This window comes from Gymnoscopelus microlampas (assembly GCF_963454915.1).
Source record: "Gymnoscopelus microlampas genome assembly, chromosome: 22".
In the NCBI taxonomy this organism is placed as follows: Eukaryota; Metazoa; Chordata; class Actinopteri; order Myctophiformes; family Myctophidae; genus Gymnoscopelus; species Gymnoscopelus microlampas.
The window spans coordinates 8,913,670-8,934,803 of record NC_139959.1 but is presented as its reverse complement, the minus strand read 5'-3'; the positions used below and the strand labels follow the sequence as shown (position 1 = coordinate 8,934,803).

General features: G+C 43.7%; 1 protein-coding gene across 3 annotated transcripts in view; it reads left to right on the top strand.

Moving 5' to 3' along the window:
* Positions 1–21,134, top strand: part of cacnb2a (calcium channel, voltage-dependent, beta 2a) — a 117,733-nt gene that overhangs the window by 55,011 nt on the left and 41,588 nt on the right. The window contains exon 1 of one of the 3 annotated variants that reach the window (XM_084049002.1): positions 7,514–7,895. The exons of the other annotated variants lie outside the window; for them this stretch is intronic. Within the exon in view, the coding sequence (XP_083905128.1) occupies positions 7,863–7,895 (33 nt within the window). The 5' untranslated portion in view covers positions 7,514–7,862. Of the gene's footprint in view, positions 1–7,513; positions 7,896–21,134 lie in introns of those variants that run through there. 3 annotated transcript variants of the gene reach the window in all.

The following is a 21,134-nucleotide window of genomic DNA, read 5'->3' as shown; positions in this document are numbered from 1 at the left end:
GTCTCTGCTTCCATCGGGGGTGAAAAAAACTGTGTCACCACGACCCTCCGATTATTGGCTGTTGAATATAGCTTGTTCTCGCTAAAAACGCAGAAAAAAACAAGATATATATATATATTTTTCTAAATCGTGTAACATTAGATCGGACAGGGCTGGGTTTGTTGTGATCACATTATTTCCGGATCTACTCTTCTCCAGAAGTCATAGGATCACTCATAGGTAGCGTAAACACTGAAAACACGGTTTTGACGTGTTACACGTCATTGGCACTCTGGGCTTTGGAAAAATGGACGTGTTACACGTCATTGCCACTGAATGAGTTAAGCTAAGACTGATTTCATTTTGGTGTCAAAAGGCTGCTAGTGCACATTGTGAGAAAGAATAGGCAATCAAAGTTAGATATCTCTGCTGTCCAGCCAGAAACTGCTAACTCCAAAACGCTCATTGTTCAGGAAACGAAAAAACAAAATATACGTTTTTCAGAAAATGAAGAAAACCTTATATTTTTAAAACAAAGCAATACTACCTCATCAAAGTTGGTATAGTGACTTTATATATTGTGAGATACTTGCATGTGTCATTATATTATCAACACTTTACCCAAATCGCGGGTAAATCAACACTTTACCCAGCGCGAGTGGAGTTAGAAGTTTCTGACGAGCAGAAATCAAGCTGAAGTGGAGTTAGGTGTCCAAACAACAGTAGCTCCACTCGCTGCTGAGAGAGAGGTTTCAAAAGGGTACAGATTCCCAAAAGCTAACAATGGATCTCCAAGCTCACAATGCATCACAACAACGTTTGAATTAATGCCCTGATGCTTCATGACACTTATTATATAGGCCTACAACAATAAACAGGACTTTAAATATTACAATAACTTCTGCAAAGAGGTAGAACACTAGCGCGACAGAAATGCTATGAATGTCTTTCTTCTTATCACAATGCTCAACTCATTAAACACTTCACAGATTTTAGAAATATAATTACTTGTTTTCATAACATTAGCGTCAGTGCTAAGTTTGATAAACAGGTACACTGCATAGTTTTAACAGACTACGGGGAGTCTGTTTACGTGTTCCTCCTCGTCGTTCACTGCGCAACGCGCACTGCTAATGCTGTGAAGCAGCACTGTGTAGACGAGAGGGGGGGAGTTGTTTGTTTTTGACGGACAGTTTGAGGATCCAATGGAGTTGGGAGTTTTCGTCCGAGGCGCTTTTTAATACTTTTCATTGGTTATTTTTTTTTTCCTTTTACACAGATGTAAAGGGGGTTCAATAGCGTTGATTTATGAAAAAAAAAAAAAAAAACTGAAAATGGAGTTAGCTGTTCCCGGCTGGACACCGACGATATAGTAATTCAGACAATGATCAATCAAAGTTAACATAATATTTATTTATTTGAACTTATTTCAAAGTACCGGTACCACTGTGCAATTGTGTATCTAAGCCAATGCAGTGGGTTGAATATAGAACAATGCATGCTTCATCATGTGCAAAATGCAAAGCAACTTATTAAGAACAGGGCAGGCCTACTACAGCGCTCTTGCATGATTATAAACAAAATAATAGCATATAAAACATTAGAGATAGGCCTTCTTGGCAGATATGTGACTATTAAAACATGCATACAGTATGTGATTAAACCCTGAATCCCTACATTTTGAAACCCTATTTTCAACAAAACGGCTGTGTGGTTGTTGGTTTCTCCTTCATAAAACGCTTACTGATTGGTCAAGGTCAACTAGATAGATTATTACGCTCACACTGCCAGTTTTCTGTTTGGCTCAGGGAGGGTTTTTGTGCAGCTGAACTGGAGAAATGGCACATTTAGTAGTGATCTCACATGTTCACAGTGTTTAATCATCTCTGAGTCCAGAAAACAATGTAAAACACAGGAAGAATTGCATTGGGGCCCTTATTAAGGATGGCAGATACCACTTGAGACCACTTTGGTCTGTCTGTGTGTAAGGCGCAGCACTGCCTCAAGAGGCCACTATAGTGGGGCTTTTTTAGACTCTTGTTTTATTGTTTAGTACTTATCATTGTGTGGATAGATAAGAGCACACTCACATAGACAGACGGGCAGACGGACAAGTAAATGAGCAAATAGCTGTTGTCGTGGGATTCTGGATCAATCAGTAATTGATGAGGCAAGAGGAGATCGAGACAATATTCTAGTGGGTTAAATATGATGTCATGGGGAGAAGTACAACACTCATGTCTTTGGTAAAGGTAGTTCTGCCCACGGGCACAGGGATCGGATCATAGTTATACTCTAGCTGCTACAAGGACAAGCTGAACCGTAACAAGATATGCTGTAACAAAAACAATACTGTAGCTATCAGGCCTAGCGGAGACATCTTGGCTACTACAATCTACAAAATATGTTATATCATAATGTATTATAAGTACTATAAGTGATGATAAATATAGAAGTTAGATATAAACGACCATAATAACAATACAGTATAATTCTTCCTCACTGTGATGTGGTGAAAAGTAGCCTACATGTTGATCGTTTTGCCTCAGTCCTTTAAGTGACATCGAAGACGCAAAAAAACAAACATGATTGGTTACTGCCAGGCCTGGAAATTTGTCATTTTAGGGGCAATGCCACTTGGCCTTTGGTGTTGTCCATTTTTTGAGGGCACAAAGGCCAAATGCCAGGGCAGGGAGGTCATCAAATAAAAAGGGTTAAGGATGATTTTAAATGTAATATGTAGACTATCTGCAGTGAAATAAATAAATTATGGTATTTACAATCTGATCCATGCTCAGCCCTGCACCAATCAACGTCACTGGATTGGTTTAAAGATGGGGAGTTAAGAATTCAGAATCTCAACAAAAGACACTGGTGTCTACATGACAAGAAAGAGACACTGGTGTCTACATGACAAGAAAGAGACACTGGTGTCTACATATTGACAAGAAAGAGACAGAGAAGAAAGTGGTGCAGTCAGCTGGGGCATTAAGGCCACTGTGGCCTCAGGGCATGCCATTTTTTGAGGGGCACAAGGCCAAACTGAGGGCCAACGACAGCCATGGTAATCGTGGCCTCCATGAAATTCCTGCCCTGGTAACTGCACTGTAATCCAGTTGTATAAGAATCCTCCAAAGGGCTTTTGTTCCTGTCAATGAACGGCTGCTTACGTCAGTCTGTGTGCGTGTCTACCGATCAATAAGCCACAGGCTGCAGCGGCATTCAATTCTGCAGACTGCAGACAACTGAACGTTCACAACTTGGTCTGAGCCAGTGGTGGAAGAAGTACTCACATTTTGTACTCAAGTAAAAGTACCAATACCACAATGTTGAAATACTCTGTTACAAATAAAAGTACGGTATTTAAAACATTTGCTTGAGTAAAAGTACAAAAGTATTCACATATATTCACTGAAAGTAAAAGTACTCATTTTGCAGAATGTTGCATTTCACAAGTTTCCAAAAATGCTTTAAAAATAGCAGATCTACAAACTCAATGCGTAACTTTGCGACGCTTTGTGAGCTTGTAGATCGGCTTTTTTTCAAATAGCCTAAGAATGCATAGGGCTGAAGTGGTTAATGCATGTTTTTTCAATAATAATCAAAATCTTCAAAGTAACTAAAGTTGTCAAATAACTGTAGTGGAGTAAAAAGTACTATATTTGCCTCGAATGGAAGCACTCCAGTACTTCAGTAAATGTACTTAGTTTCTTTACACCACTGGTCTGAAACCATTCATGGTTTGTTCTCTGAGCACTGTTTTTCTAATGCTGTTCCTACATTCTGTTCCTACATTTACCTCTTCTGTAGAAACAGTAGAAAATGATCTTGGTTTTGTTGTTTTTTACTTTAATCAGTGGTTCTCAAAGTGAGGTCCGGATTTTTTTTACACAATCTTCTCTTCTGGGGGGGTCCCTGGCACAAAACATTTTCAGCTGGCGGTCCGTGCCCAAATACATGTCAATTTTGGGGGACTCGACGTGAAATCGTTTGAGAACCACTGACTTAAAGGAGAATTTCGCCCGACGTTATTCTTACCTTTTATTATGACGTTATGATATCCTAGGTCGAGTGGTACGGTACAGAAACCGTAAGCCGCGCTTTGACGGTTTGACGGTTCCGGCGCCCGACCGGAAGTGTCGTCAAAGCGCGGCTCACGGTCGAGCGCATTCAAGAGCAACAGGTTGCATAGTGTTCTCTCACTGTAAACATCAGATCTCTCCAGGGTTTTTAACACATCAAGTGCCAGAGGTTTTTTTAAAACAGGGTGCATCCAGTGCCAGCGTTCTTATCGTTTACGCTGATCTGTCTAGAGCTGTAGAAGCCTCCACGAGCACCCGGATGTAAACAAAGGGTGTCTGCGCGATGGTCTAGGCCTAGGGTCCCGACTAACGACTGGAACAATAATATTTCTAACGTGATCCTCCATTGCATAGTGATCGCCCGTCGAAAATGGCTAGTTTTCAGCACGGTAAAAAGATATGGAGATATGGACCTTTTTCTCAAGATCCTATCATTGGAGCGGACGGAAGAGACATTTTTTGGGCCCTTGTCACATCCGTCCATTCCATTTTACAGGGACCTAGGATGATTCCTAAATTGCGTTAGAGCGCCCCTTGTGGGGGAAAAAATTTTTTTGCAAACACGAGAATTCTCGTTTATGGCACTCGACGAGTGTATTTGCAAACACGAGATTTCTGGTGTTTGCCACTCAATGTGTTAACTGTGGCGGATACGTTATGGAATTTCTGTACTGCACCACTCGTCCTAGGATATCATTCATAACGTCATAATAAAGGTAAGAATAACGTCGGGCGAATTTTTCCTTTAAATTGCTTAAATTGTGTCATTTTGCGGTTGTTTGTGTGTAAAGCGGTGGTTGTGTAAGCGTGCTGCCCCGTGGTACCAGAATCACACTTTCTAGTCAGCTGCCATCACACCCGGCGTGCCGAGGGCTTCGGGGACAACAAGCATAATTAGTGTCTGCTTTTCCCCTTCAGGTGCCTTTGACCTTTTGTTACCTCTGTAACGTTACATCAGAACCACACAACACAGTGCAGTGCTGCTTTTGGAAAAGGTTGGAGCCTGGAATTATTATCTGCATGATTTATAGTACATCTCAAATGATTTAGCCATCTGGAATGGGTGATTTTCTTCTGCCGTGCATATTTCCCGGCACACGTTGTTTCATCTCGTGAAGGAGTGCTAATAGATGTCAGTCATGTTCAGTGGTCTAAAGAAACTACAGTGTAAGTACATTTACTCGAGTACTGTACTTGAGTACAATTTTGAGGTACTTTTACTTTACTTGAGTGTTTCCAATTTTCTCTATCTGTACTGCTACTCCACTACATCTCAGAGACAAATATAGTAATTTTTACCCCACTACAATTAGTTACTTTGTATATTTTGATTATTATTACAAGACATATATTAACCACTTCAGCCCTATATAAACTTTTAGCCCTAAAAAAATGCCGATCTGCAAGCTCACAAGAGCTTGTAGATCTATTTTTAAAAGATTTTATTACATTTTACATATGATGTCTTGTGAAACGGGACATTCTGCATAATGAGTTATTTTACTTTTGGCACTTAAAGTATATTTCAATGCCAATATTTTTGTACTTTTACTGGACTATTACACTAACAGAGTGTTCTACATTGCAGTATTGATACTTTTATTTAAGTAAAGAAATGTAATACCTTTTCCACCACTGGTCATGTTACTTGCTTGTGGTGTTTTTGTTGTGCTTTTTACTGGACCATTGTCCCAGCGAGGTGAAAAATGACATCTATATCCTACAGCTCGTCACGTGCCGAGCGCTTGCCCTCCATAATCCTTAGAAAGGAGTTAACTCAGATCAAACACAATATAATCTAGGATTTAGAGTAGGCAGCCCATCAGATATTTTCTCTGCATGGAACATGCAAATCCCTTGCTTTATCACCATGTACAATACCATGTAAACACTGCACTTTTTCAGTATGTGCAATACCATGCAGAACATGGCCTCAAGCTGGGTTTTTTTGTGCAAGCAATATTTAAGGCTGTCACAATTATTTTACATGCCCATTAATTGTCGCTCAAATAATTGCGATTAATGATGTAATTGCGTTTCTGTCATTGAACATTATGAATAAAATGTACATTTATGTTTGTCTTTTAGGCTTTGAAGTTACACAGGGCAAACATAAATATACAAAGAAATGACAACGATGTGTTGTGAGCTTGTAGATCGGCCATTTCCTATAAATAAATATAAAATCATCATGGAAATTATTATGAAAAATAATTGCGATTCACTCAAATAAGATTAGGTGTTTATGTAATAATTGTGACTGGCCTAACAATATCGTATTATTTGCACACTTGAATAGAACTACCCATCCATGCATTATTGTTGTATTATGTTACTGTAGGTCTCAGTCACAGTGCTTTGTTTTATTTAGGGTAAAGTGGATCAGTTATAGTTTAATTTTGGTCACTCGTGACAAACTTGTGACAGTGTGCTCAGCAGCAGCCGCCACAGACAGTCTTACAAAGGTTATTTGACGGCGCCTCGTCGTGTATCCCCTCCTTTAACAGAATATTTGACATTTGTTTCTGCTACGTGAACAATATTATTGCGTTTTTCAAAGCACACATCACAGCCCCAGTGTTCTCTGATGTCTTAACTATGAAAAGATGGATCATCCGAGACTCTCTTTGAAGCGAGTGGGCTTCATTACTGTAACCACTACAGTCTCGTATAGACTCCAGACAAGTACCAGCTGCCTGACATTGGCACTGCCTGACTACTGTCAAGCTAAAGACTGGTTAAAGTACTGTGTCACTTGATTACTTACATCCACTTATAACTCGAGTTTTATTGACTTGACCAGATGGACGTTTTTACAGCATGTTTTCACTGTACTTTTCACTGGGTTATTATTCAAATGTTGAGGCTTTTTTTTTGTAGTCTCGCTGTTCAGATTATTCGGCCCAAAAAAACAAACAGACATTGAATACTGCCTTCACGCGCCGTAAAGCAAAGCTTAATCTTCGTCGACCAATGAACGGTCGAGTTTATTCCGACTCCGGGCTCCTTTGTTGATCATCATGCCGGTGAATATGGCATTTTCTGTCGACATGGTGAAGATAATTACTTCCTGACGTCGCTCCTTGGTCTCAGGGAACATGTGTTGAGACTTACAGTGAGTTAGTCTCTCTCTCTAGCCTTCCGCTCCTCAAAGTGTAACCTCTTCAAGGCATATAGAGCCACACATGTAAACTCCCCAGATCACACACTCGACACACGTTAAAAAAGCTGGCCCAGATGCTTTCGCTGCATTCTGGAATTTTTCAGGCCGGCCCTGTTGGCCAGAGGTACTTACTTCCTAACTGGCTGTGTGTGTGTGTCTGTCTGCCTGCGTGTGTGTGTGTGTCTGCGTGTGTGTGTGTGTGTGTGTTTGTGCGTATGTGGGAGGGGAGAGGGGCAGGGGAGGAGGCGGGGGGGGACCTTGTTTTCGGGTTGGAGGACGGTCGTGGCGTTCTGGAAGGAGTGCTCTTCCCCCAGCGTGGGAAAGAGGCTTGTCTCCCCTCTTGCCCTCTCAGCTGTGTGGACCGAATTAGGCCATAGAAGGGCCGAGAAGGAACTAACTTTACAGCTCCGGCAACTTTCTCTCACTCGGGCTTAAAGGGTGAGCTCTTTTCCTTCCGCCCCCCACCCCCCCCACACCCCCGTGTCGGGACAAGGGGGGATTCGCAGGCGGCCAAGGGTTCCTGTACGAACTCGGAGAGGAGATGGGCTGCAGCTGAGGGGCTTTTTTGTTTCCTTTTTTTCCCCCCCGTCTTTCTCCCGGTCCGGGACAAGAACGGAGCAGAGCTGGGAAGGGCAGACATGTATCGGTCCGGCAGTGAGGAGTCGGATGTGGTGAGTTTTATTTGCAGGCTTATCGCCACACACACACACAAAGAGAGAGAGAGAGACATACAGGCTACACTTTAAAACATGTGCATGAGTGCTCGTTCAAGGGGTATACTTTCGTTACCTGAACCGTTATTTAGCCAAAGTTCCCCGTTCTCCGGCTCCGCTGATGTCCTCACTGAACAAAGAGGAAGGGGAAAGTAGGGAGGGAATCCAGAAGAATGGAGGGGTCATTAGTGGGGAAAGTCTAGACTAGAGAGAGTAATGATAAACTTCCTTTATTTTTCTTACTTATCATGCACTTTTCCTGGAAGTTAGTCACTCAGTTGTTGCTCAAGAGGCTCACGGTGACTCTCTTCTTGTGGCGTGCAGGAGGGGAGGGGGCTAGGGGAGTCGGGTTGGGGGGCTGCTTCAGGGGCAAGCGGCTCATGTCAGCCTCTTGCCTGAATGTTGTGAGTGACCCTGCATGGCCATTACTTAGCCTTAAGTGGAGACCGGCAACAGTTGTTAACAGCTTATGTTGAGCAAAAGAAAATAAACACCTGGGCCAGGCTTGACTTATTACACAGAAAGACCAGAAGATGCAAAACATGGCTTCACTCACTGCTGTCGGATGCAGAAGAGCATCTCTGAGTGTACCGCTGCCGTATTCAAGTAGTATGTCCTATTATTTCTCCGTTATAACATCATGTCCTTTTCAGCGCCGGCTCCCTTTCTGTTTTTAGTTGAATATAACTCAATGTAATGGGTGGGGGACTTCAGTGCATGGCTTTCATAGAAGTGTCTACTCCAAACATTTCCTTTTATGTGTGTTTCTGTGCACCCGTGGTGTGTCTGTCTGTCTGTCTGCCTGAGCAGTGTGTGACAGAGAGAGAGAGAGAGAGGGGTAGTGATATGGGAATATGAGAGTGAAAACTTGCGGCCCTGATGTCTACAGTAATGACTGATTTGTACTTGATTGCACGCTGTGTCGCGTGTCAAACATAGCAGATCTATAAGCTCACAACATGACAAATGAGAGTCACTTTGTGAGCGTGTAAATCGGCTAAGTATAAATCCCCCTTGAATGTCATCAGCCTCATTCGCATACTAACGATCAGCCTTCAAAGGACAGTTTGGCAACAGTACTAAAAACACACGCACGCACGCACACACACACACACACACACACACACACACACACAGATGCACGTGCGCATGGACATTGGACACACATGCACTTTCACACACACAGACACAAATACTGCAGCGGTAAATTATGCAGTAATGGCTATAATCAGTCTAGTGCTATTTAGTGCAGATATTATTTCAGACTGGTCTCAGGGTTCTAGTGTCTGCACATGACTCATCGTGATTGGGTGTGGAGAGGACAATATTGTGTGTGTGTGTGTGTGTGTGTGTGTGTGTGTGTGTGTGTGTGTGTGTGACAGATGCTGTTGTCTAGCACTATGCTCCGTACTTGACTCCACAGTGGGAGTGCGACTATATTACCACCTGTCCTCTACTCTAATCTAGACACACCTCAATCTACATTATAGTGATGGAAGAAGTGCTCACATTTTTTACTTAAGTAAAAGTATCAAATACACTATTGTATAAATAGTCTGTTTCAAGTACCAAATGTAAAAGCACTAATTATGCAGAATGTCCCATTTCACAAGTTTTTATCAAATGTATAAATATCCTTTGAAAATAGCAGATCTACAAGCTTACAAAGCAACGTGTTGTGATCTTGTAGATCGGCTATTTTCAAAAGAGTCAAAAGTGTATTTAAGTACAGTACTTGAGTACATGTACTTAGTTCCTTTACATCACTGATCTACACACACACGTCTCTTTGGTGCTGCTGCTGGTTTTATGTTCAAATATATATTGATCTGTGGGTAAACACCAAAACACTACTTGAGCCTGTGAGAAATTCTATATGCGTGCGTGTGTGTGTGTGTGTGCGTGCGTGCGTGCGTGTGTGCGTGTGCAGTAGTGAAACCTTGCAGTCAGTCAGTAGATATATAATCCTTGCTGGCACGACTGTAAACTTGATTTATTCGTAGTTGGCGCGATGGTGTCTTGCACCGAAGACATACAAATCTACAAGCTCACGACGTGCGCCGTGCGGGGCTCGGCTATTCTCGGTGCGAGACACCGTCGTCGCGCAACTATTATAAATCATGTGTGATGTGTGCATACATGCGTCACTGTTCTGTCTCTGTCCCAATACGTTAAAATCCTCACTGTTCATTCTGTTCAAGTCTGAGAGTGTAAAATGGACCCAAGTGGGCCCGTCATCTATCTTATGACTGTGTAAAAGGTCATGACAAAAACAAAACAACAAAAAAACAGTCTAGGGGACATGATGTACAGTATAATCCTATCATAACACACATTGCTCTGTTAATTTTAGAAATTGTTTTCTTTTCCTGTAGTTTTTTTTTTGTGCATCTCGGCCAACCTGGAATAAATAGACTTCAAACTGCTCATTTGAACTTAACATTTAATAAATCATTGCTCTGGCTCGGAACTGCAGGTCCCTGGGTGCATAAACTGTCTTGTTAACCCCCCCCCCCCCCCCTTCCAAATGAGGCTTAAACAAACAGCTAAAAACAGAAGTGCAGTCCCATGCAGCCATGCATCCAATAGTCCCGTGCCGCCACTCGCCGCTCAGCTGGACACATTTACACCCCTCCCCCCACGAGAGCCATGCAGCATTCATCAATCATCCACTGTCCTGCTAATTCATATACACCAGCCCCCCGCCCCGCAATATTGATGATGCAAGCACAAAGTAACAGCACGAAGCACGCCCCCCGCCGACCCCCACCCCTCTGTCTCTATTTTATAATGTATCCCTCTTCCTTGTTGTCAGCTATCAGCCTATTATGTTGGCAGAGCTATATCACTGCCAGTGTTGCCATGTCTGCTTATTGTAAGTTACTTTGAGCTTGTTTTTCCTGTAAAGTCGCTTGTGAATATTGGTTGGTTGAGGTTTTTTGGGCTTGCTTCCAAATGTTGTTTGAACCAATGGCTCCCAAACATTTTCATGTCAAAGAACCCCAAAAATGTATATGTATTTGTCAGCAGGACCCCAAACAGATATATATTATATTTTGTGCCAGGGACCCCCCACACAAGATTTGTGTTTTTTCCAAATACATTTCCTTCTAGATTTATTTTGAAAATAGCAGATCTACGGTGCATCTCATTGCGACGCGTTGTGAGCTTGTAGATCGGCTATTTTCAAGTAGCCGATCTACAATAAAATACATTTATTGTGGCCTATAGTTGCTTCTTTTCGGCTTGTTTTCATAGACCTGGTTGCTTATTTCTCTCACAAAATCTGGCAACACCGATCAATGCTGTGCTGTGGAGGGAGCAGGGTGTGAAAGGAGCGGCCCAGGACAGTGGAGCTCAGATTGTCAAGGGGTTTAGTTCACAGGTTTTGCAACTTGGCAATTTATACCAAAAGAAATGGGACTGCTGCTGTTTATGGAAATCAGTGTAATATGCACTATAGAGTGCAGACCGTGTGTGTGTGTGTGTGTGTGTCTGCGTGTGTTTGTGCGTGTGTGTGTGTGTGTGGGTGGTGATATGGGAATATGAGAGTGAAAACTTGTGGCCCCTGTCTGCGGTAATTTATCCACAAGCTCACTGTGAGCTTGTAGATTTTCGAATAGCCAAAGTATAAAATAAGGTTACAGTGCTTAAACTGAAATCAGTTATACTATATTAATCTATTAAGGACCCCTTTGAGAACCACTTCTGTTGTAGGCTATAGCGCCATTCTCTAAGTATCAGCCCCGTCGTACGGCCACATCCATCCAGGAGCCTGTCACGTGATTGACAGCCTGGGAGTCCATCTCAACGATGGGATGATGCACTTATCTAATGCATCGGAGAGAGGGGGGGGGGGGGTTTGGCACGCACAATGCTGGGGTAGACACTTTTCTTTTTTCTTTCCGAGGACCCTGTCAGTGTCACCTTGAAATCCATGCAGCCAATCCCTCTTTCACCATGCCAGAGGGGTCATTACTCCACCACATATATACAGTACAGTACAGTACACCCCTCCCCCAATGCATGCCCTCACTTTCTCCATCACCCTTTTGTTCTATCTCTCCACATACTGTGTACAAACACTCATTTTTAAACGGCGCTCTAACCGTGCACTCTAACCATTATTTTAGACTTTGGCTCGGCACCGAGTGCCGCGCTATGAGCTTGTAGATCTGCTATTTTTGAAAAATCTTGAACATTTGTGCAAACCTTTTGAATATATGTTTTAAGCGTACAATGTAACTCAAATCTTTGCTGGGGGGTCCCTGGAACTAAATATTTTTAGATGGGGGTCCGCGACCAAAATACATATTATTTTGGGGGTCCTTGACATGAAAAGTTTGAGAACCACTGATATTATAGCGTCATAAGTGTTTCAGAAAACGAAAAAAAAAATGTTCATGATTGGCCTCAATAACATTATTTTGCTCTATCCTGTCCTGTCCCTCAGCCACAATCAGTGGAACAACATTAGTGCTCATTCCTCCATCGTGTGGTTGAACGGTAGTTGCTCTTGCCCCTCGCAGCAGCCCTTCGCAACTCATGTTCTTGGCTGTCATGTGCGTCCCCACATTTTCCTGCCGTTTGATGAAAAAGACAGTGTTCGCAAAATGATGATTCAATTTGCTTAGTGTCTCGCCGAGCGATGTGCACGTTGATGGACAGATGGCAGTACAAAAGACAAAACAAAACAACGTCGGTTCCTGCCAAAAATGAGTCACGCCAAACCCCCAGCTCTTTTTTCCTCATTCTCAGCCCCTGCTGCAGTCAGCCAGTCTATTAGCCAGAACAGAGCAGAACACGACTTGGCATAAGGAGTCATCTTCATTCTTCAGTCTAGTTGTGTGATATACTGTTAGTCTCCGACCACAGTGACTCAGTTTCTTGTTATAATAATGGAGCCTTTTAACACAGACATGTCATAGTTAAAAGGCTCCATGGTTGACGACAGCTGTGGCTAATTCAATGACATAATAATGAGGCCATTTGATTTACAATTTCACAATGTAGGCATTTAGCTCGACGCTTTTATCCAGAGCTACTTGCAAGCGCGAAATCAGAGTAAATGGAGTGAACCCTATAGTCAACACATGACAGCGTAAATCGTCACATAAGAAGTGTGCACAGTATTGCTTCAAAGAAACTAGGAAGAGCATGTGCTTGTGGGTGAGGTTTTTGATTGTTTGATTGAATACTTTATTAGTCAGAAATGTAAACCGCACAAGGTACAGTCAGACATTAAGGCTAAAAGGATAACACAAAAAGATCCTGGGGACTTGTTTCCATTGTGGTCCTATGTATTCAATTCATCAACATAGCATAGCAAAAAAACAACACAATAATACATGTCATCAACAAATACAAAACACTATATATGTACAAAAGAGAAAAAGGAAAAACGGCGGCTGTGAATGACTCCTTTCTATGGAAATGTGCATTTATCTCCCCTTGTGGTCTCCTGATGGATGTTTTTTCTGGACAGTTTTGAACGAACACACACGCACAGTCGCACACACACGAGACTGTACCGTTTTATCAGAACTTAGCAGTCTTAAATGTATACAAGCTCATAGCGTGGACTTAGACCACCATATAGGGACGAGCATGAATTGCTGAAGTTAGCAAAGAGGGGTCCAGGGACCCCCAGCGTATGTTATGTTTGTCCGTCCGTGGAAGCACGGGATGAGCACGGGATTTCAAACAGCTATAACTCAAGTTTGCAGCATGCCACCAAGTCCAAATATGGCATATGGACTTAGACCACCAATAGGGACGAGCATGAATTGCTAAAGTTATCAAAGAGGAGTCCAGGGACCCCCAGCGTATGTTATGTCCGTCCGTCCGTGGAAGCACGGGATGAGCACGGGATTTCAAACAGCTATAACTCCAGTTTGCAGCATGCCACCAAGTCCAAATATGGTATGTGGACTTAGACCACCAATAGGGACGAGCATGAATTGCTGAAGTTATCAAAGAGGGGTCCAGGGACCCCCAAGCACGGGATGAGCACGGGATTTTAAACAGCTATAACTCCAGTTTGCAGCATGCCACCAAGTCCAAATATGGTATGTGGACTTAGACCACCAATAGGGACGAGCATGAATTGCTGAAGTTAGCAAAGAGGGGTCCAGGGACCCCCAGCGTATGTTATGTTTGTCCGTCCGTGGAAGCACGGGATGAGCATGGGATTTCAAACAGCTATAACTCAAGTTTGCAGCATGCCACCAAGTCCAAATATGGCATATGGACTTAGAACACCAATAGGGACGAGCATGAATTGCTGAAGTTATCAAAGAGGAGTCCAGGGACCCCCAGCGTATGTTATGTCCGTCCGTCCGTGGAAGCACGGGATGAGCACGGGATTTCAAACAGCTATAACTCCAGTTTGCAGCATGCCACCAAGTCCAAATATGGTATGTGGACTTAGACCACCAATAGGGACAAGCATGAATTGCTGAAGTTATCAAAGAGGGGTCCAGGGACCCCCAAGCACGGGATGAGCACAGGATTTTAAACAGCTATAACTCCAGTTTGCAGCATGCCACCAAGTCCAAATTTGGTATGTGGACTTAGACCACCAATAGGGACGAGCATGAATTGCTGAAGCCCCGCCCCCTCTGTCTTCCCATTGGCTGGCCTTTAAACAGGCATAACTCAAGTTCACAGCATGCTAGGGAGTACAAATGTTGTACATGGACTAAAACCACCAAATAGGGACGAACTGTAATTACTTAAGCCCCGGCCCCTCTGTCTGCCCATTGGCTGGGCTTTAAACAGCCATCATTCCAGTTTGCAGCATGCTACCAAGTAAAAATTTGGTAAGTGGACTCAGACCACCAATAGGGACGAACTGAAATGAGTTAAGCCCCGCCCCAAAGGCACCGCTTCCTTCACACAGGGTGTGATTTTGTTTAAATCGTGAAATTATGTGCAAATCTTTTAATATATATTTTTTAAAGCAAACATGTGTACAATATTTTGTGCCAGGGACCCCCCAGAAGCAAAGAATTGAGTTACAAATGTTTGCTTTAAAAAATATATATTCAAAGATTTGCACACATTTTCACGTTTTTCTTCCTCAAAAATAGGAGATCTACAAGCTCATAGCATGGCACGAGTGCAGCGCTATGAGCTTGTAGATCTGCTATTTATGAATAGCCAAATAGATCTAAAATGACAGAGATGCGTTCCTGGATTGAATGGGTTAATGTCATGGTATTCCGTCAGATTTTCCAAGTGTGCAAATTGGCACGTTGCCATTGGCTCTCAGCTGTTGGCAGGTAATGTTTACATGTGTGGCTGACTGTGTGGTTCAGGTCATCAGTTACATACAGTATGCAACACAGATGTCTTGTGCTTCCTGAGGACAAGCCTAATGGACTGGAAAGTAGAGTTGTTCTGAAACCAATACCAGTATCGGAAAAGCTGCCGATACTGCCTAAAATGCTGGTATCGGTATCGGCGAATATGCCAGTCTGTCATTCCGATACCACGTTATTTATCACATGATGATATTTCATTTACAGTCATATTTTGAATGCTTTTTTTTTAATATTTACATTATAATTGTACTAACTTGTAGCTACACTTTAACAATTATTAATGGAATTTAAATCTATTCCTACATCAGTGGTTCTGAAACCTTTTAATCTTAAGGACCCCCATAACTCTGAGAGTGTACAAATGGGTCCATTTGGTTCCGTTTCTACACTCTCAGAGTTACAGACCTGTAAGGGTCCATTTGGAACCCCCCAAAGAACCCAGATGGTCCATGGACCCCACTTTGTGAACCACTGTCCTCTAGATGTGTTTAAATTACACACTGGTATCGGATCGGTACTCGGTATCGACCGATACGCAAGTTATGGGTATCGGAATCGGTATCGGGAAGGAAGACATGGTATCGATACATCTCTACTGGAGAGCCAAAGCCTTCACTCATCTCATAGCAGGGAGAGAGAGAGAGAGAGAGAGAGAGAGAGGAGCGAGTGGTTGAGGGATCGGGTGGGGATGGAGATTGCTGAAATGGAGTGTTAGAGAAAAATATTGACAGAAAGACAACAGAAAGATTGGTAGTTGGAGGGAGAAAGGGCATGGGGAATAGAGGGGGCATTGTAATGAAAGTGAAAATAGATGGGGTCAGGAATGGAGTGAAACGGCACAATGCTGCAGGCAGGGTTGACGAGGTGAAGACGCAAACAGAATTATAATGATTGCATGGCTATCTCTCCTCTATACACCCAGGGTTCCCAAACTTTTAAGGCCGTGACCCCCCAACATAGTCATATTTGGAGTAACTGGGGACCCCTCCACCCTGAACAGTGCTTGGAATTGTAGGAGTTGAGGCATTACATTTAGTTTGACTCGGTTCCAAGATACATATTGTGAAAATAGCCGATCTACAAGCTTGTAAATCGACTATTTTCACAATGTTTGCCTCTTCCTTATATTATTTGACAATTTGGCCAATGTTTCACCAGTTTGTACACCTTAGTTTGCTTTTCATGCAGTTATGGTCTTTACATTTTTTTGTCACTTCACTCTCATCTGGGGACCCCCAAACAATTATATGGGGACCCCCTGGGGGTCCCGACCCACAGGTTGGGAACCACTGCTCTACACAGTAAAATACCAATGTTAATTTATGCAAATGATCGTTTCCATTTGTACACTCTTAAGAGGTACATTAACTCGTATATTATATACACAGTCAATTCAGCCAACATTCTCTTTATTAAAAGGTAGATGTAATTTTTCTTTCTTCTAGAGATAGGCCTGCAGTACCAATGTAAAGCCAAGCCAACACGAGCCAGATGCAGAGAGACACCCGCTCAATGGTGCTAATTAGCTTTAGTGATTTTTAACGTGTATTGTGCTGACTGCTAAGCCACTGCTGCATGTGGAAGGAGGACCTTTGTACGAGGGGATCGATATGACCATTGATACATGTTATATAGATACTGTTATGGAAAGCATCTTAAAACACTGTAAAGCATGGGTCTTCAAAAAAAATTCAGGCCAAGGACCCCTTAGGCTAGCTGAGAGAAAGATGAAGCAGGGAGGGACCCCCACTACATATTGTATAACATTTTGTTTCAGATTAAACATTTTTCTAGGTTTCATAGATAGCTTCATATAGACTTGTTTGACAGCACTGTCAAGCGTTGTGTTGGATTCACGTTAATGTGTATTTTCAGACATTTAACCACTTTAACTGTCAATACTTAGTAAACTTGACCTTTCACTCTGTGCCTGGTCTGTTCTTCTTTCCCTCTACACCAAACCTCATTGCCGAAGATCTGCGAGGCGTTGTGAGCTTGTAGATCTGCTATTTTCGGCTAATGTTCCCCTCAAAATAAGTGGTTAATGTACCAAAAAAGGTTCCTATCACACAAAGAGATGGTGCCCCCCGCCCTGTAGTAACTCTTAGGGCCCCCTGTTGAAGACACATGCTGTAAAGTGTATACTGTGCATCTCTTTAAAGGGATGGCCCAATTGAGAAATAAACCCATAACTGTTTACAGGACTGTTGACTTTCTGCACAGTCAGTGAACCTGCTTATTTTAGCTTCACCTTCGTCCACCTTGTGTCAGTAATTAGACCACAACGTCAGTTCGCTGTTGCGTCACTCTCCATCTCCGTCCAAATCATAATCTAGCTTAGGGTAACCGCCTCTGTCATTAAGCTAATTGGTCTTAATGGGGTAAAAATCATACTTTCCTCCCCTGGCCTCTCCTTTGATGTGAGACGTGGCTAAATTGGCGGGTGCTCGTTGAGTAGGTACACTGTGCGCACGGAGCCGTGTCATTGATTGGCTGTGATGAGCTGGAGCTGATTAGCATGTCATCCTATGATGTACGTCCAGAGAGAGAGCTCCCTGGGGATCTGACCACTGGCCACAGGAACCAGCGAGCCCATTTCAATTACAGAGACGCCGACTGACCCTCTGACAGCTTGTGACCTCATAGCACTCTGTGACAGGTTAGCCAGGGGAGCTTATTATTGTCAGACGTCAAACCAACTTGGGAAAAAAAAGAGGATATATGGAAGAATCCTTTGTCCTCTGCCTCTTCCATTTGGAGGTTTTAATTAAAGCTGCAATTACTCCCTTGTCCCATGTGACTTTGCCTTTCTCCGCTCACATGTAATGCATCACGAGGAGCTGATAGGTTGTACCTTTAAAAGTTTAAAGATTGCCTCACTACTGTCAGCATCAGTCATGAGGAGAAGCTGTGAATAGAGGCTCTATTTTAGCTCCCTCTCTCACCTCTCTCTCTCTCTCCCTCTCTCTCTCGCTATCTCTCTCTCAATGTTTTGCGTTCGCTTGGTATCAAACCTTCGCGACAAAATCAGCAATTTGTTCAAATGTCTCTCACTGTGTGCCTCTCTCTGAGACAACAGTTCGTTCTCACTGGAGTCTCAGTAAAGGAGTTCTGACATGTGTCGATGAGTGTGCGCAGTGTGATTTGTGATAAGCGTGACTGAGTATGTAGATTGAGGGGATTTATTATACCAAGCGTGTTCCTCGCCTCTGAGTAGAAGGAGAGGTGTGCATGATTCATGGACTGACAAACATATCAAGAAAAAAACTCTGTACGTGTGCGTCTTCATGTGTTTGTGTTTGGGGCGTATCTTCATGAGCATGAGCGGTGGGGGGGGGATCCAATCTACTGACACACACACACACACACACACACACACACACACACACACACACACACACACACACACACACACACACACGCATGTGCCACTAAGGACAAGTAAATAAGCACAGGATGCCAGCCCAGGCACCGGTCACAGCAGAGAGCTATGAGCAGATGGAAGGACTATGAGGGGTGACTGAAAAAAAGAAAACGAGAAGAAGAGAGGGAGGAGGTGGAGGTGGAGAAGGGGGGCTGTGGGTAGAGGCATAGAGAGAGAGGTAGGCTGAGATGGAAAGAGAAAGAGAGAGAGAGAGAGAGAATCACAGAGGTATACACAGGGGGGAGGCTGTGAAGGAGAGAGTGCAGGACATGCACAGCACACAGACAGGCATGCATAGACACACAGCAAGCATTGCAGCGCTTGGCAACAGCAGCACCTGAGAACCAGCGCTAGCAGCAGCAGCAGCAGCCAAGCAACCACCACAGCTCGATTCACGTCAACGGCAACAGAAGCAAGCACTGTTGGATGCATACAGAGAAGCTCTGCCAAAAGCCGCCGCCGCCGGCCACCACCACCACCACCAGCCAGACAAGACGACAACAACAAGCCGCACGCCTTGTCTGTTTTCCTCTCCTGTGGAGGAGGATCATCATCATGGCAACAGAGGAGCTGTGGTACCACATGGCGGTGATGCGGCAGGAGTGAAGCTTGGGGGGCTGCTGGAGCCGAAGCTTGAGCCGTTACGGGAAGGGAGAATTAACAGCCAGCGAGGAGCCACCTGCAGGCTGCAGTGACCGCCTCACCGCTCTGCTCCTGCAGGCTGCAGGGGGACGAGTCTCCAGGGCAGACGGAGGAGCGAGCGAGTGAGAGATTATGCACGTGGTGGAAGAGAGCTCCTGTGGATTCCCCATCTTCAACAGTAGCAGCAACAGCATCAGTAGATGTGGATCTGTATGCACTTGCAGCAGTAACGACCGAGCTAGCCGTACTGTAGCTGCAGTAGTAGTACCAGGACACAAACCTCCAGACCTGTTTGTTTTGGCGTCATTTGTGGCGCCTGGTGCGTTAGGATACCGGCTGGGCATTTAGCCATTTAGGTTCAAATGCACCTGTAGCCATTGTGTTGGACTTTGCGGTCCAGTTAGCTGTTGTTGCAGCAGTAGTAGTAGTTTTAACAGTTGTAGCCTAGTAGTAGTAGCAGCAGTAGTGGTTGTACTAGTTGCAGTAGCAATAGTAGTTGTAATAGTTGTATTAGTTGAATAGCAGTATTGGTTATCAATAGTGGTAGTAGTAGCAGTAGCAGCGTACTAATAGCAGTAGTAGTTGCTGTTATAGTTGTAGTACTAGTAGCAGTACTAGTTGTGGTAGCAGTAGTTAAAATAGTTGTATTAATAATAGTAGTAATAACTAGTAATAGTTGTAGTACTAGTAGCAGTAGTAATACTAGTAGTAGTAATAGTTTTCGTACTAGTAGCAGTAGTGTGGTGGGGGTGGGTGTGGGTGGGGGGGTCAGGTGGGCAGAACAGACCACTGTATGACCAGTGTGGCTGATGAAGGCCACCTGGATCCGACTACTGAAACGAACCAAGGGAGGTCGCGTCAAGAGCTCTGATGCCTGTGTAAGCAGACCTTTAAGTACTGTATGTTTACATCCATGTCCAACGCATTCTCACACATAGGCGTCAGTTATTGCCGCCCTGTCATTTTCACTCCCTACAAAAACCAAAACGCACGTATTGGAGCTTCTAATACTATTCGAATCCAGGGTTAGGTCAGCTGCCTCGGAGGCTGACCTGGTAGCAGCGCTTAGCTAACTGCAACCTCCTGTGATCGAATCCCACTGTGGATGCGATTCTTCTTTTTTTTTCTCTCTCCGTACAGTTTTTGTGAGGTTAGGGTTAGTGTTAGGTTTAGGTATATTTTTGTGAGGTTAGGGTTATTCATAGTTATGTCAACATGTGACGTCGCCATGGCATACCGTGACCCGACGTTTCAGGGCTACTGACAGAGCGGCAAAATGTGACGCCTTGGGAGTGAGAACGGGTTGCCATATGTCTTTGTGTGTGTTCTCATAGCACTGACAGCCAGAGAGAGAGAGAGAGAGAGAGAAAGCATACGTATGGGTGGTATGGTATTGTGTGAGAGAGAGAGAGATGCATGCATTTGTGTGTTTATAGACAGTACAGTGCATGTATACTGTGCATGTGAGCGTATGTTTATGGTACTGTGTGTGTGTGTGTGTGTGTGTGTGTGTGTGTGTGTGTGTGTGTGTGTGTGTGTGTGTGTGTGTGTGTGTGTGTGTGTGTGTGTGTGTGTGTGTGTGTGTGTGTGTGTGTGTGTGTGTGTGTGTGTGTTTATTTCTCCATTCTTACAGCCCATCAATCAGTGCCTGGTGGGGGTCAGGGTGGTACTGTGTGGTTGTTTATTGATAGTGATGATGGGCAGTGTGTTGTCTTATCATTCATGTCTGTCAGGTTGTGGGCAGATCTTTAAACAGTATCACCTCCCTCTGCTCTGACCCACTGGACTCATGTCCTCCAACGCACT